We start from the raw sequence: 16,961 nt of genomic DNA, 5'->3' as shown, positions 1-16,961 counted from the left end.
GAACATGTTGCTATTTCTGTTCGTGTTTTGCTTGGGACACCTAGGCCAGTATTTAATCAGATCGGCCTGTCAACAATGGGCCTTTTAAAAGTAATGTTACCATGTTCACATTCTAGGTAAACGCTGCAGATATTTGTCTCAATTGGAAATCGCCTTTAAATAATAATACAAATTAGATGGGTGCTTATATTTGTCCTACTTCCGGCCTAGCCTTTATCATACGGTTGTTCAGCCTCATTATTTAGTGAACTGAATGCTAATTTTTAATTTGTTTTATTTTACCTTTATTTAACCAGGCAAGTCAGTTAAGAACAAATTCTTATTTTCAATGACGACAGATTTGTACCTTGTCAGCTCGGGGGTTTGAACTCGCAACCTTCCGGTTACTAGTCCAACGCTCTAACCACTAGGCTACCCTGCCGCCCCATTGACCTGGATACAAATGTCTAAATAAATGAAGGAAACATTTAAGTGCTCATAACAATCGTAAATATGTATTTTACCACAGTGGCACACACGTGAAAGTAAATTAGCTTGATTTATTCAGGTTCTTAAATTGTACTTTTCATTCTCAAACCTATCCAATCATCCATGGACATACAGAACTAGAACCTGCTGGCTAGTGTCCACATGGAGAAAAAATATTGTATATAAAATATTACATTTGTACAATGCAAATGAAATTATACTGACATTCTGCAAAACAATCCATTTGAACTAATAGGACCAGTTTCCCAGACACAGATTAGGTTCATCCTGAATCTCTATTGAACATCTATTTCAGTCCAGGACTAGGCTGGAGCTGGATCTGGTTTTGGGAAACCTTCCCTTCAAGTTCATTTACTATTCAGAAAGTGTGCATAATAACCAATGTGTATTTAACAATTTATAAATATTAAAATGTATAATCATGTGTAAGCATTCTTAGCATTTAATCATTTAAAAATCTTAATGTTTTAAAAAGTGTCACCATTTTTTATACGTCACTGGTAATATGTATCTCACGAAACATGGCATTATTAAAGCTTTATTCTTTAAAACATGTAGAACATTCTATGGACTACAGGCGAAAGAGCTTAGGCTCCTAGATAACTATATCCTGGTTAGGCCCAGTGTAAATTAACTTCAATACAAGGGTACACTGGTTAAAACAAACATTTCAAAACTATTCTGACAGGGCATTACTGTAGATCACGCTTTCCAGTCTTCTGAAATGGAGCAGATTGTCATAAGGATTCTGTGCCGAGACGGTTTGTTTAGTGTACAGTGAGTGACATCTACTGGAACCTAAAGCGTATCTCTCGTCATTGTTATATAATACCTCACTCTAGACTGAGTGTATGAACGGTCTCCTTCAGTGGTGAACGGAGTTAAATCAACTGAAGTCACCGTATTTTCAATTAATAGTGAATGTGTGACTAAAGAACTATGAAGCGTGATTTGATCTGACAACTATGCTCCTTAAAAGGAACATAAAAGAAAGTAACCTTAACTATACTTGGAGGACTGACAAAGAATAAATAATAACAGTTTTCTTTTATAAATTTATTCAACACAAAGCATAACACATATTTTCTACATTGATTGTTCAGTCTACTCTTGAAAGGCTATTTCCTATGACAATAGTGGATTTGCAAGTTCCTTAAAGTTATACTGTATGACAAAATTGCTTGCGATGTCATCAACATGCGACTGTTGAATTGCGTTTCAAATAACCGGAAAACAAGCGCCTGACAGACAAATCCATATCTTATACCTTTGACAGTCTTACAGTAACACAGTAACACAAAACGCAACAAGCACTCTGGATCCTGACGAGGATACACTTGGAGCATCCAGCAGGCTTCCGGGGGACTTTTCCTTGGCGAATAAGGCACATACCGTACGGTGAATATTCCATCTCAATAAGGCACATAATGAATACATATACTTAAAGTAGTGCGGAAGAGGGGGAAACCGAGCTAAGACAGCATAGAGCCAAGGCCCTCTGTTAGATGTTCTGTTCTCAACAGTGTCTGTAGCCCCCTCTCCTTCTCTTTCCATCCATCTCCCCGTCTCATCCATCTATTTCCCGTAAAACTTCTTGTTGAGCAGGAAGATGAGCAGGTTGACATTGATGGTGGCCCTGTCGAAGAGCTTCATCACAGCCACACCCTCATACTGCAGCTGCAGGAGGTCCTGGGAGAGAGAAGAGAAGGGAGAGTAAGAGATGAGTAAGAGAGATGAGATGGAGAGGAAGGGAGAGCACGAGAGGCAGGAAGAGGGAGAGGAGCAGAGAAAGGGGAGAGCGAGGGAGATGAGGAGAAATGGAGAAGGAATAATTTGAAAAAGTATTTAAAAAAAGACAGAAATATCAACCATAAAATCCCATTGGACCACCTTTTTCACATCCCAGCATCACTGTACATCATTCACATGTATACCTGGTATTCCAACTGTAACGTCTCCAAGTGCACTCCCATGAACTTGGCCTTCACATCGAACACTCCAACCGCCTCCGATGGAGAGATCTCAAAGATAACGTTTTTAAACCTGTGTGTGGGGGAGGGGGATGTCACAATTGTTTGCCTAAAACTAAGGATTTGTGTGATGTCATGAGATGTATCCATATTACATCATAAATCCCATACAGCTAACTTTCAAGACAACATTTGGTAAACAATTATTAACTAAACATCCAAGGTCTATCTTTAACTTACTGGTTTGTCTGCAGGTCTTCAATCTCGATCAGCACACCCTTCTCATGGAGGCGAGCGGCGGTGTACTTCTGAGACACCTGTTTACTCTTCTTGGCCTTGGTGTCACCTGGTTTCTTTGACAGCCTGAGGAGGGAGGGAGAGAATATAGTGTCCATAACACTGTCACACATTGTAACAGAGGAAATAGCAGTCCATGTAATGACGTTCCTGCAACCTAAGTTGCAGTTGCCTTCTGCTAGAAACTTAACATTTTGGTAGTTCCATTCCATTTCAGGGTCTAGGCATGGAATTAAAACTTAATAAAATGGAGGTACTTCCTAGACTTGCCCAATAACAAACACTTGTTACGTTTTTCAACATTTTGTTAACGTGTGTCCTAATGAACACAACCCAGATGTAAAAAGTATGACAATGGCTCCACCCAGCCCTCTAATAGGTTCAAACCCTTGACCTCCGCAGTGCAAGTTTCCCCATCTATCTTATTCACTTACACCAAACAACATTTCTGTAATAAGAATTCAGAGTTGAGCTCTTGATCCTTTATTCTACTGACACACAAAACATCCTCCGTGAACCCTGGGATTCCAACCTGCATCCCTCCAGTCACCTGCCCACCTCTCAAACCTGGAGGCTAGCGTCTTCCCTCTGGTATGAAGACAAAGGCCACTCACTTGCCCTTGTTGCTGGCCAGGTTGTCCATGCAGGTCTTGATGTACTGATTGTAGTAGTCAATCTGGACGTTGTAGAAGGCGGTCTTGGAGTTGAGGGCGGCATTTGTCTGTTGGAGCTTCACCAGCTCCGCCTTCCTCCGCTGCCGATACCGCCGCTGGTTTCGGATGTCCTGGAACAAACACGTTATATTTTATGTGGCACATCCACAAAAACACGTATACTATAAGTACCACACACATCACGTGACAGACACAGAAACACTGACTCTCTCTCACACAGTACCATGGCGATGTCGTTGATTAGGGTCCTAGAAGTGGTTCAAGGGGTGGAGACACACACAGCTTCAACTAGCGAGCTGTACAGTACCTTGGCGATGTCGTTGATGAGGTCCTGGTAGCGGTTCTCAGGGTGCACCTTGCCCAGCTCTGCCAGGCGCTGCAGGTTGCTCCTGATCTTGTCCTTCTTGCCCTGCAGCGTCAGGCTGTCATCCACCACCGGCTTGGCCTGCTTCATCTTCTCTGGGGTTTTGGCGTCGCGGATGGCCCGTCGCTGCATAGCACGCTGGTACTCCACTTCCTGGAAGGGGGAAAACAGGGGTGGTGTCATGTGTTGCTGTGGCACTGGGGGGAAGATTCCCCAAGGCACAGATCTAGGATCAGCTTCCCTTCCCCCAATTCTAACCTAAACAGTAGTGGGGAAAATGCTAAACTGACTGCAGATCAGCGTCTAGGGGCTACTTCACCCTATACTGTCATTGTGCACAAATCATAGTTGAATAAAGCCAAGCAAAAGTGATAACTCCCGAACCCAGAGGAAGTCCTACTCAGTTGACTACTTTAAACTGGTGCAAGCTACCAGTCTTTAGTGGTGTGCCCTCTCTGCTTTAACTCTATGGCACAACAATATAATCAAAAACAAAGATTAAGTGTTAGTGAGCTGCTAACTAATATTACAGGTTTGCATCCTTCCCTCTCCCTCAATTCAAAGGAATTTATTTGCATGGGAAACATGTGTTTACATTGCCAAACCAAATTAAAAAGATAAACAATCCAAAATGAACAGTAAACATTACACACAAGTTAAAAGAATAGAGAAATTTCAAATGTTATTATGGCTATGTACAGTGTTGTCAAAATGAGCAAATAGTTGAAGTACAAAAGGGAAAATCAATAAAAAGTAAATATGGGTTGTATTTACAGTGGTGTTTGTGCCTCACTGGTTGCTCTTTTTTGTGGCAACAGGTCACAAATCTTGCTACTGTGATGGCACACTGTGGTATTTCACCTAATAGATATGGGAGTTGATCAACATTTGATTTGTTTTCAAATCCTTTGTGGTTCTGTGTAATCTGAGGCAAATATGTGTCTCTAATATGGTCATACATTTGGAAGGAGGTTAGGAAGTGCATCTCAGTTTCTACCTTGTTTTGCAGTGTTGGAAAAAGTACCCAAATGGTAGTTAGTCTTGTCCCATCGCTGCAACTCCCGTACGGACTCGGGGGAAGCAAAGGTCGAGAGCCATGTGTCCTCCAAAACACGGCCCTGCCAAGCCGCACTGCTTCGACACACTGCTCCATTAACCCAATGTGTCGAAGGAAACACTGTACAGCTAGCTGGTGACCGTGTCAGCGTGCATGTGCCCGACCCCCCACAGGAGTCACTAGAGCGCAATGGGACAAGGCCAAAACCTCCCCTAACCCAGACGACGCTGGGCCAATTGTGCGGCATCATGGGCCTCCCGGTTGCAGCCAGCTGCGACACAGCCTGGGATCGAACCCGGATCTGTAGTGACACCTCAAGCCCTGCAGAGCCTTACACCGCTGCACCACTCGGTGCCTAAAGCCTTTTTGATCTCATGCTTTGTTGAGAAGACTTTGCCTTTGTTTTGTTTCTTTGTCAATTAGTGTGTGCAGGGTACAAAAGTTAGGCGCACAAGTATCATACCCCAAGACATGCTAACCTCTCACCATTACAATAACGGAGGGTATGATATTTATGCCTCTAACTTCCTCATTCATCACGGTTCATTCAGGACTACCTGTAATCATGGCAGCATCCACAATGTAGAAGTGTTCAAAACAAGACACTTAAAGTGACTTCAATTATTTACCATTCATTTATATTGGGCACAAAATAATCAAAACACAACCAAGACAGCAACTGCATCCAACAAGGTCGTAGAGTCCCAAGCTTGATTTTATCATCATTGCATGCTAGGAACATGGGAACAAATAATAAAGTTGAGACTACTTTAATAGGTCCCCTAAAAATGGGGGGACTATGTACAAAAAGCGCTGTAATTTGGATGAAAATACCCTCAAATTAAAAGCTGACAGTCAGTACTTTAACCTCAGTCATTGTATCATTTCAAATCAAAGTGCTGGAGTACAGAGCCAAAACAACTGAATGTGTCACCGTCCCAATACTTTGAGCTCAGTGTACTGTTTAGGCGTTATACTGCCAAGTTTACACGTTCACTATTGCACTGAAACGTTTTGTCCAGGTCTCCCTCATTCATCCCTACCTCCTCAGTGCCTCACCTGTTCAGGATTGGCAGCACCCTCCAGAATCTCAGTGAGTGTTTCTCCAGGTTGGAACCGGATCACATCCACGATCAGCCGCTTGGTGCTGGAGAGAGAAAGATAGGGGGAAAGAGACATAGGAGCTATTCTAGGGTGTCAAGACAACAGTAGGTTTATTTTTAGCTGCTAGACTGGAAGCGTAACTTTTAGCCGGTGTGAGCAGAGCGAAAGCCACTTTATGCTATTGTTCTTGGGTGTGAGCTGTGAGTCGAAATCTGGAAATTACAACCAGAGCGAAAAAAACATTCTGAGCAGCGTGAGCCTCCCGGAGCCGGCGCTCACACCCAGGTTTCATTTAAATTAATTGAAGCGTCTCACGCTCTGCAAAGGTTACGCCTCTAGTGTAGCAGGCCAGAAAGAGGGAAGATAAGGTTCAGCTGGGAATGCACAAACGACTGAGGAGTCCGGGAACTCAATTTGGCCTCCTTTTGAACTAACACCTTGGATCTAATTGCTTAAAAATCTGTCCTCTCCATCATCTGCACGGATTGGAAATGAAACTTGGCAGGTGAAAACAATATGGTGGCAGCTTATTATTAGGCTGGCTTCCACCCGGTCAGTTCTTTCAGATAAGAGCAGTCGAGAAGGCGAAGCGAGGACCGATTTAGACAATTGAGAAAGAGCCCTAAGAAAGTGTGTATATTTTTATTGTATACTAATATTACTCTTACTTAAGCAGTAGAGTCCTGGCGTCCATCTCGGCATTGGCCTCTCCGGGAACATCAAACTTGTTGGCGAGGGTGAGGGACACCTCTGTCTTCCCCATCGTCTCCCTGTTGGGGTCCCCTGGGGGGAGGGGGTTCTCACCTGGAGGGAGAACAGGGGACAGTTAGAGGAGAGGAAGTTGTGTCATTCACATCCACTGTAGAATCCCATGAAGTTGTGGGGAGGGTGGAAGGGAGCTCTAAGAGGGGAGAGCGATGACCGGGGAGACATTTAGAAGACTATGGTTTCTTCACTGATGGAGTAGGACAGAGCAGATACACCACGGACACATAGGAAACATTTATTAGGCCTGTTCCTTTCTCATCTTGCCCCTCTACATTTTACATGTATGAAAATATGAACACAGCATACTTTTGTCTACGGTACTGACCCATGGGGGACTCTATGGCATTCCTACGGTACTGACCGATGGACTATGGAACATCTACGGTACTGACCGATGGACTATGGAACATCTACGGTACTGACCGATGGACTATGGAACATCTACGGTACTGACCGATGGACTATGGAACATCTACGGTACTGACCGATGGACTATGGAACATCTACGGTACTGACCGATGGACTATGGAACATCTACGGTACTGACCGATGGACTATGGAACATCTACGGTACTGACCGATGGACTATGGAACATCTACGGTACTGACCGATGGACTATGGAACATCTACGGTACTGACCGATGGACTATGGAACATCTACGGTACTGACCGATGGACTATGGAACATCTACGGTACTGACCGATGGACTATGGAACATCTACGGTACTGACCGATGGACTATGGAACATCTACGGTACTGACCGATGGACTATGGAACATCTACGGTACTGACCGATGGACTATGGAACATCTACGGTACTGACCGATGGACTATGGAACATCTACGGTACTGACCGATGGACTATGGAACATCTACGGTACTGACCGATGGACTATGGAACATCTACGGTACTGACCGATGGACTATGGAACATCTACGGTACTGACCGATGGACTATGGAACATCTACGGTACTGACCGATGGACTATGGAACATCTACGGTACTGACCGATGGACTATGGAACATCTACGGTACTGACCGATGGACTATGGAACATCTACGGTACTGACCGATGGACTATGGAACATCTACGGTACTGACCGATGGACTATGGAACATCTACGGTACTGACCGATGGACTATGGAACATCTACGGTACTGACCGATGGACTATGGAACATCTACGGTACTGACCGATGGACTATGGAACATCTACGGTACTGACCGATGGACTATGGAACATCTACGGTACTGACCGATGGACTATGGAACATCTACGGTACTGACCGATGGACTATGGAACATCTACGGTACTGACCGAGGGACTATGGAACATCTACGGTACTGACCGAGGGACTATGGAACATCTACGGTACTGACCGATGGACTATGGAACATCTACGGTACTGACCGATGGACTATGGAACATCTACGGTACTGACCGATGGACTATGGAACATCTACGGTACTGACCGATGGACTATGGAACATCTACGGTACTGACCGATGGACTATGGAACATCTACGGTACTGACCGATGGACTATGGAACATCTACGGTACTGACCGATGGACTATGGAACATCTACGGTACTGACCGATGGACTATGGAACATCTACGGTACTGACCGATGGACTATGGAACATCTACGGTACTGACCGATGGACTATGGAACATCTACGGTACTGACCGATGAGGGACTCTGGAACATCTACGGTACTGACCGATGGACTATGGAACATCTACGGTACTGACCGATGGACTATGGAACATCTACGGTACTGACCGATGGACTAAGGAACATCTACGGTACTGACCGATGGACTATGGAACATCTACGGTACTGACCGATGAGGGACTATGGAACATCTACGGTACTGACCGATGAGGGACTATGGAACATCTACGGTACTGACCGAGGGACTATATGGCATATCTACTGTACTGACCGAGGGACTACATGGCATATCTACGGTACTGACCGATGAGGGACTCTGGCATATCTACGGTACTGACCGATGAGGGACTCTGGAATATCTACGGTACTGACCGATGAGGGACTCTGGAATATCTACGGTACTGACCGATGAGGGACTCTGGAATATCTACGGTACTGACCGATGAGGGACTCTGGAATATCTACGGTACTGACCGATGAGGGACTCTGGAATATCTACGGTACTGACCGAGGGACTATGGAACATCTACGGTACTGACCGATGAGGGACTCTGGAATATCTACGGTACTGACCGATGAGGGACTCTGGAATATCTACGGTACTGACCGATGAGGGACTCTGGAATATCTACGGTACTGACCGATGAGGGACTCTGGAATATCTACGGTACTGACCGAGGGACTATGGAACATCTACGGTACTGACCCATGGGGGACTATGGAATATCTACGGTACTGACCGATGAGGGACTCTATGGTGGGCACCTCTCCCAGGTCTTCCAGCAGCTCGTGGATGGGGTCGTTGTGCTCCGAGGCGATGGCATCCTGGTGGTCCAACAGCAGCTGGGGTGGGGGAACGAGCAAGAACATTACAATGTAAAAATCTTTATTGTTCACACAATGTGGACATTTGCCTTTGGCTTCATATGGGAGCAAACACATTATCCCTCTGTGGTACTGGCTATGAGAAAATACACTAGTACTTAGTCACAAAATTGTACAAAATGACTCCTCCACATATAATTTGGTTTTTCACAACAGAGAAAAAGTAAACTCACTGAGAAGTGTGTAAGAGAGTACTCATTTTTATTTATGAGGGCAGAAATAAGCGTGTGTGTGTGTGTGTGTGTGTGTGTGTGTGTGTGTGTGTGTGTGTGTGTGTGTGTGTGAGAGAGACTGACCGTGTGTGTGTTGATGACCTCCCCTATAGAGATGTAGATGACAGGTTTCTGAAGCGTGACCAGGTCAGAGTACTGATCCACGTTGAACTTGTCCTCCAATGACGGGACGTCACACGCCGCCAAGAAGAAACGCCTGCGGAGGAACAGAGATACAAGGAGGGTGAGAAGCTACACACATGCCCCGCCCACCTCAGGACGCCCTCTTACCAGGAAGAAGAAACGCCTGCGGAGGAACAGAGATTCAAGGAGGGTAAGAAGCTACACACCTCAGGACGCCCTCTTACCAGCCATTATTTCCACGTTTAAGTTAGATGTAAATTCACGTGTCACAATCTTTGGTTGACGATTTATTTAAAAAAGAGAAGCAACACATATTCTAACTCTTGCTTGTACAAAGCACAATTTCATGTTTTTATGATCCTGTAAATGTCTTCTGACCCTTCAAACACATGCCAGGCCCCTTCAAACACATGCCAGGCCCCTTCAAACACATGCCAGGCCCCTTCAAACACATGCCAGGCCCCTTCAAACACATGCCAGGCCCCTTCAAAGGATCAACAATGGAACGTGTTTTTTAATCTGCATCCATTTCAATGTCGATGCTTAGATGGGGATTAAACGCACCAAGATAATATTTATAGCACAAGACAGAGAGTGATAAATGTTTTCCATTTTAACATTTTCCACAGCATGCCCTAATGAACACGACCCATAAAGACCGTCCTCCACTGCACCTGAACTTCTGGTAGGAGCTGCTGAGGTACTCGTTGATGGGGTTGAGGTGGGCGTTGTCCCCCAAGAACATCTTATTGGACGCGGCGTGCTGCAGCATCTTGGCGATGGAGCCCAGGTTCCGCCGTTGGTCTGTGGTCAGCTGACCTCCGGCCGACAGGTCGATGATGTCGAAGGCGTCGGGCGCCACGATGGCCGGATTCATGTAGCGGTAGTACAGCAGGTTACCCACGATCTGAACAGACACACCCCCGTTAGATAGAGCACTGTACCTCCTGTAGGCATCACAGGCAACACCAAGCCTGTCAAGGGACACCAGTGGACAGGGTTTTACTGATTGTATAAAACTGTTGCTGTGTCCCAGTAATCTTGGACTCCTTTTCTTTATAGCCAATACATTATATCCACTAATCTTGGACTTGAAAAAGTTAAGTAATGTTCAGAGATTCAAACTTAGTAGTCAGGGAGAAAAGGAGACGAGGGAAGTTTGCAGCGAAGAGGAAGGAAGGTTTTTAACAGAATTGGTATGCAGCCTGGGTGTTTGTAGAGAAGGAGGGGGGACTGTCTCACCTTGTCTCAGCAGGAGTACAGAAAGACATGTTCCAACAGAGGAGAGAAGACAAGGGAGGAGAGCATAGCTGTAGAAAGGGGAGGAAGAGAGAAGGAGAACAAGGGAGAGAGGAGAGATGGAGTTAAGGAGAGGGAAGAGAAAGGAGGAAACCACATTCAGTAGAAGAAGAGTGATACCAAGTCAAGCTCACCAGGATAACAGTGCAAGTAGCAGAGCAGAGCCCCGTAGAGCAGAGCAGAGCCCCGTAGAGCAGAGCAGAGTCCCGTAGAGCAGAGCAGAGCCCCGTAGAGCAGAGCAGAGCCCCGTAGAGCAGAGCCCGCCCCGTAGAGCAGAGCCCGCCCCGTAGAGCAGAGCCCGCCCCGTAGAGCAGAGCCCGCCCCGTAGAGCAGAGCCCGCCCCGTAGAGCAGAGCCCGCCCCGTAGAGCAGAGCCCGCCCCGTAGAGCAGAGCAGAGCACAGTAGAGCAGAGCAGAGCACAGTAGAGCAGAGCAGAGCACCGTAGAGCAGAGCAGAGCACCGTAGAGCAGAGCACCGTAGAGCAGAGCACCGTAGAGCAGAGCACCGTAGAGCAGAGCACCGTAGAGCAGAGCACCGTAGAGCAGAGCACCGTAGAGCAGAGCACCGTAGAGCAGAGCACCGTAGAGCAGAGCACCGTTCTAGCAGTACAGTATAACATTTGACTATGGTATAAGAATGATATAATGACACCTTTAGAAGCTCGTCCTCTGTAGCGTCGGGGAACTTCTCATGGAGTGTGTCCTTCAGCACCTTGGAGGTGAAACGCATCCCATACCTGACACACACAAAGACCCATTTCTTTACTTTTCTAGAATGTATTTAGAACTGGTTTATTCCCTATAAGTGACCCTCTCTCATAGAAGTGATAAGCATCATAACCCACAGTTGCTGGTTCATGTTCTGTAGAGCAGGGATGAAAAACGGAGTCACACAGGCTACATCTAATGTCTGCTGCTTCTCCTTTACAACATGTACAACTATCAATTCATGTCACAGATTCCAGGTCTAAATCACCTGTTGATAAAAAGGCAAGGTTGAGAACTAGTAGATGTGGCCCTCGAGGGCAGTAGTAGTTTGGACCGACCCCTATTAAATGAGAGCAGCATGGAAATATAAATGACTAGAATGGACATTCCCATTCCAGATGACGGGTGGACAGGCAGCCATATTGAGTGTAGCCACGAGTGTTCCAATCAAATTGCTGTGGTCTGAAGGGCTCTGTCCCTTCTCTTAATTCTATTGAGAACAGAGCTAGAGACACTTACGGGATTTTGTCCACAGAGACAATGATGGCGGACAGGAACTTGTCTGTGACCGTCCTCATGTTCTTGATGGACGCTTCCAGGCGAGTGCGCACCTCCTCGTGACTCATAGCCTGCTCTGGTGTTACCTCATAGGGTAGTTTACTGTTGGAGAAGAGAAGGGGAGGGGCAAGAGGTGGTACAGAAAGGGGGGGAGGGAAAGAGCGAGAGAAAGGTACACAGTCATACAATTTCACTCAGAAATTGTAACGACAGCTCTAATACTTTCCATCTTTGAACAGTTGACGCCAAACTCCAACTCCTCTCTGACAGTCTCCTCTGAACTCCATTACCCAGACTCCTCCTCCACTCACCTGGCCTCTCCAGTTTGTGTCTCCATCTGGTTGACCCAGCTCTTGTAGATGTCCACCGGGTCAGTCTTGATGTTCAGCGTCTTGTCTTCCATGATTTCCTTGACGACAGGTGCCAGGATCTGACGCAGTGCATTCTGGCCTCGGGCGCCGCGGTTGAAACTCACCACCATCTTGATGACTGTGGGGTTGCCCGTGACGATCTCCTGGATCTGATCCACTTTGGATCTGAGAACCCAAGGTTAGGAACATGGTGAGACACTGCTAGACTGTATAAGTGTTTCTGTGTGACTCAGTTGGTAGAGCATAGCGCTTCATCGCCAAGGCTCATGTGTTCGATTCCCGCTAGGGCTACCCATATGAAATATGCATGACTGTAAGTGGCATATGCTAAGTTATAAACTGGGTGGTTCGATCCCTGAATGCTGGTTGGCTGACAGCCGTGGTATATCAGACCGTATACCACAGGTATGACAAAACCCTTTTTACTGCTGTAATTACATTGGTAACCAGTTCATAAAAGCAATACGGTACCATGGGGGTTTGTGGTATATAGCCAATATACCATGGCTAAAGGCTGTATCCAGGCACTCTGCGTTGCGTCATGCGTAAGAACAACCCTTATCCGTGGTATATTGGCCATATACCACACCTCCCCAGGCCTTATTGATGAATCCTATTGTTTCAAGTATTAGCTCCTTACTTGATCTCCTCCTGCAGGGCGGTCTTGAAGAGTTTGAGCAGCAGGTACTCCTCTCTCTGGTTGGAGGCGTAGTTATACAGGGTGAAGATCACAGAGTCCATGAACTTAGTGGACTTATTCTGGGGCATCTGGAAGATGAGCTTGGCCAGGTAGGTGGGGTTGGTCTGCAGGGAGGACAGAAAGGAAACACGTTAACTACGGTTAGATTGGATGTTTTCCTGGTCTGTTTCTAGTCTGCTTACTGTCACCTACAGTGTTTTATGTTTCTCAACTGTTTGCGAGTGTGATTCCCTTTGCAGTACAGCTTTGCTAACTGTTTGAGGAGATCGATACATATATGCGTTGACACACAGCATCTACAGTACCTGCAGCAGGTAGAAAAGATACTGATAGGCCTCCAGCTTGAGCCTCTTCTCCTTGCTCAGAGCCTTCAGGCCTCCTCTCTGTTTGTTCATCATCATCAGGTTGGACAGCTCGCCCTTGTTCTTCTTGGTCAGCTTGTTGCTGTGGGACACCACCTCCTGCAGGGTGATCTTGTTCTTGACCAGCAGGCCGATCTTGATGTCCATCAGGTTCAGGTCATTCTCCAGCTGCTGGTTGGAGCGGATGTTGGTGACCACCTCCTCCCGGAGCCTCATCAAGTCCAGCTCTTCCTGAAAGTCCTGGTCGCTGTGGTCCAGGAGGTGGACGAACTTGCGCACCACCGCCATGGGAGGATCGTCAGCGTTGACTGTGTGAGAGAGACAGTGAGAGACAGTGAGAGACAGTGAGAGAGAGGGATTCAGTCAGGATGGAGTCGTATGTGGCAGAAAGAACAGCTGGGAGACGAGACTCAGTACAGAGAGAAGATGGAGAAAAGAGAAAGCCAGTGGTGGGTGAGGGTTCTCATCATCATCATCATACTCACTGAGTGTCTTGTAGTCGTCTCTGGCTTTGTTGGCTCTGATGAACGCCTGGATCTTCACCACATCATTGATCTGCAACAACAGAGCAAACAGCAGTCACTTCACTGATCAAGAACATGACTGTGTCCCAAATGGCACCCCATTCCCTTAATAGAGCTCTGGTCAAAAGTAGTGCACTATATAGGGAACAGGGTGCCATTTGGGAAGCAGGACTTTTCTAAAGAGAAAGATTACATTGGTAATCTGTAGTTAGTCAGGGTACAGAGTTAAGTGAGCCATCTAGCCTAGTAGCCTCATTAAGCTGAAAGGACATTTAAATGTGGGACGAGTGTGTCCCACATGGCACCCAATTTCCTATATAGTACACTACTATGACCAGGGCCCATAGGGCTCTGTTCAAAAGTAGTGCACTATTTGAAAGTAGTGCACTATTTAGGGAAAAGGGTGCCATTGGGACGCAGAGAGAGTAAATGTCAGTGGATGTGTCAGGCGAGGATATAAAGAGTTAGATGTGACGTCATACAGTGAATACAGAAGACTAGAGAACAGACAGCCCTGGGCACACCATATAACTACAACTCACCTCAGTCACATTTATGTAGCGCTTTTCACAAAATTGACAACGTGCTTTGCTGTTAGCTGGGCTAGAGTCAAGTAGTAGCATAGTAACAAGGCAACATTCCCTGAGAGCAGGAAACCTTAACAGGAACCAGACTCTACAAACTACTGGACCTTCTAGCTACTTGTCTTTCGTCAAAGATTCATACTCATTTTCCAGAAATACCTTTTTTTTTATAGTATCTTTATCTTGTAAAATAAGATAAAATAAGGGTGAACTAAATACATCAACTCACATGGTCCTTGAAGTGCTTCAGGCGGTCTCTGTACTTCTTGCGAGCTTGGTGCATCCTCACCATCGACTGGATCTAAAACAATAACTCAACTAGGTCAATACTAAAAAAGATTTGAAATTCACCAAAAACCTCAGACTTAAAGGAAAAGCAGCAACACAGGCTCATGTTCATTAAGGCCCAAAAGAAAAGAAAATGGACTAAAACAGGGGACAGACAACCTGGCCTTGTCCAATAAGAAAATAAAATGGACTGAAACAGGGAGGGACAACCTGGCCTTGTCCAATAAGAAAATAAAATGGACTGAAACAGGGAGGGACAACCTGGCCTTGTCCAATAAGAAAAGTAAATGGACTGAAACAGGGAGGGACAACCTGGCCTTGTCCAATAAGAAAATAAAATGGACTGAAACAGGGAGGGACAACCTGGCCTTGTCCAATAAGAAAATAAAATGGACTGAAACAGGGAGGGACAACCTGGCCTTGTCCAATAAGAAAATAAAATGGACTGAAACAGGGAGGGACAACCTGGCCTTGTCCAATAAGAAAATAAAATGGACTGAAACAGGGAGGGACAACCTGGCCTTGTCCAATAAGAAAATAAAATGGACTGAAACAGGGAGGGACAACCTGGCCTTGTCCAATAAGAAAATAAAATGGACTGAAACAGGGAGGGACAACCTGGCCTTGTCCAATAAGAAAATAAAATGGACTGAAACAGGGAGGGACAACCTGGCCTTGTCCAATAAGAAGAGTAAATGTTTATTTTGCAAAGCGTTTAGAACGTTGCATGCCCCAATGAACAGGACCCACCAATCAAGGTCATGTATTGTTGTTTTATTATAAAGATGGCTACACGTACAGTAGCTGGAGACCTTACCTTTACAGCATCCTCGCTGTGGTCATTCAGGTACTCCTTCCTCTTTATATAGACCTTCCTCTGCTTGTAGCCTCTAAAATGAGCCTGTAAGATACAGACAAATATACAGGACCAGTGTTAAGAAGCACAAGAGCATTTTTAGGGCCAAATTCACAGACAGTCTGAGTCCTAGACTAAAAATCATGTTCAATGGAGAATCACCATTGAAAGTGCTCTTAGACCAGTCTGAGAAACTGTCCCTTAAAGTTAAACATGGCAATAAAGTGGTAGAATGTTTTCTTTAAAATGGCCCAAACCCTTCAGTGTTTGCAGAACTGGGTAGATACTGTTGAAGGCTTAGGGCTAAGGGAATGATTTGAGACTGGCTGTGTAGCACTGGGGTTGTGTATGTTCTATCACATCCAGACAGGATTTTTTTATTTAACTAGGCAAGTCAGTTGAGAACAAATTCTTATTTACAATGACGCTCTAGGAACAGTGGGTTAACTGCCTTGTTCAGGGGCAGAACGACAGATTTTAACCTCGTCAGCTTGTCGTAGCAGAATCAGAATCAGTTAGGTAACATTGATAAATAAGATGTATTATCAACTTTCAGAAATATGCTTATGTGGGAAAGTCACTTGGGCCCAGAGAGGGAAGAGGTCAGGCTTGTCTTCATATGTGAACGTGTCTTTTAAACCATGTGAAGGGATGATTGAGGGGGAACAATTATCTCTTGGCTCTACAATGTCTGTGTGCTAGTCACTCCCTACTTTTCCCATTTGGGGGGAAAGGAGTAGGACAGTCTGGAACCACTGTATGTCCCCTCTGATGTCCAAACTTGTCTTTCATGGTATATGACCTAGAGGCTCACTCTTCTCCGTGAGCTTGTCCTGGAGGGATTGTATTTGAGATGGGAGTATCTAGAATTGACAATTGATATATGCCATTGGATGAGGTAATGTTTTGGTAATATCAAGAACGAGAAGTAGAACCTCGTCTAAGAGAGCAAACTGAACAATAATTTATAGCTAATGCTGTCTGGCTATGGGATACTCCTCTCAAGTAAAAGTCTTTCTTTGTGCAGTTTTCCTACGACCTGTGGTTCGTCATTGTGAGTTGAGAG

General features: G+C 45.6%; 1 protein-coding gene across 1 annotated transcript in view; it reads right to left on the bottom strand.

Annotated features, from left to right (window-relative positions):
* Nucleotides 1–1,530: 1,530 nt before the first annotated feature.
* LOC110506160 (ras GTPase-activating-like protein IQGAP1) overlaps nucleotides 1,531–16,961 on the bottom strand; it is a 66,097-nt gene continuing 50,666 nt past the window's right edge. Inside the window, exons 20-37 of the mRNA XM_090239074.1 lie at nucleotides 15,857–15,940; nucleotides 14,981–15,052; nucleotides 14,129–14,198; nucleotides 13,587–13,951; nucleotides 13,222–13,385; nucleotides 12,522–12,746; nucleotides 12,172–12,312; nucleotides 11,597–11,681; nucleotides 10,321–10,553; nucleotides 9,587–9,719; nucleotides 9,146–9,248; nucleotides 6,624–6,759; nucleotides 5,911–5,998; nucleotides 3,738–3,947; nucleotides 3,371–3,540; nucleotides 2,700–2,822; nucleotides 2,424–2,532; nucleotides 1,531–2,178 (exon numbers count right to left, since the gene is read on the bottom strand). Coding sequence (XP_090095200.1) covers nucleotides 2,065–2,178; nucleotides 2,424–2,532; nucleotides 2,700–2,822; nucleotides 3,371–3,540; nucleotides 3,738–3,947; nucleotides 5,911–5,998; nucleotides 6,624–6,759; nucleotides 9,146–9,248; nucleotides 9,587–9,719; nucleotides 10,321–10,553; nucleotides 11,597–11,681; nucleotides 12,172–12,312; nucleotides 12,522–12,746; nucleotides 13,222–13,385; nucleotides 13,587–13,951; nucleotides 14,129–14,198; nucleotides 14,981–15,052; nucleotides 15,857–15,940 — 2,625 coding nt within the window. The 3' untranslated portion in view covers nucleotides 1,531–2,064. The remainder of the gene's footprint in view (nucleotides 2,179–2,423; nucleotides 2,533–2,699; nucleotides 2,823–3,370; nucleotides 3,541–3,737; nucleotides 3,948–5,910; nucleotides 5,999–6,623; nucleotides 6,760–9,145; nucleotides 9,249–9,586; nucleotides 9,720–10,320; nucleotides 10,554–11,596; nucleotides 11,682–12,171; nucleotides 12,313–12,521; nucleotides 12,747–13,221; nucleotides 13,386–13,586; nucleotides 13,952–14,128; nucleotides 14,199–14,980; nucleotides 15,053–15,856; nucleotides 15,941–16,961) is intronic.

The sequence above is a fragment of the Oncorhynchus mykiss genome, chromosome 6, assembly GCF_057628025.1.
Source record: "Oncorhynchus mykiss isolate SJ-2025 chromosome 6, ASM5762802v1, whole genome shotgun sequence".
Classification (NCBI taxonomy): domain Eukaryota; kingdom Metazoa; phylum Chordata; class Actinopteri; order Salmoniformes; family Salmonidae; genus Oncorhynchus; species Oncorhynchus mykiss.
Note: the sequence above shows the minus strand (reverse complement) of the source record. Positions and strands in the feature narration are given on the sequence as shown.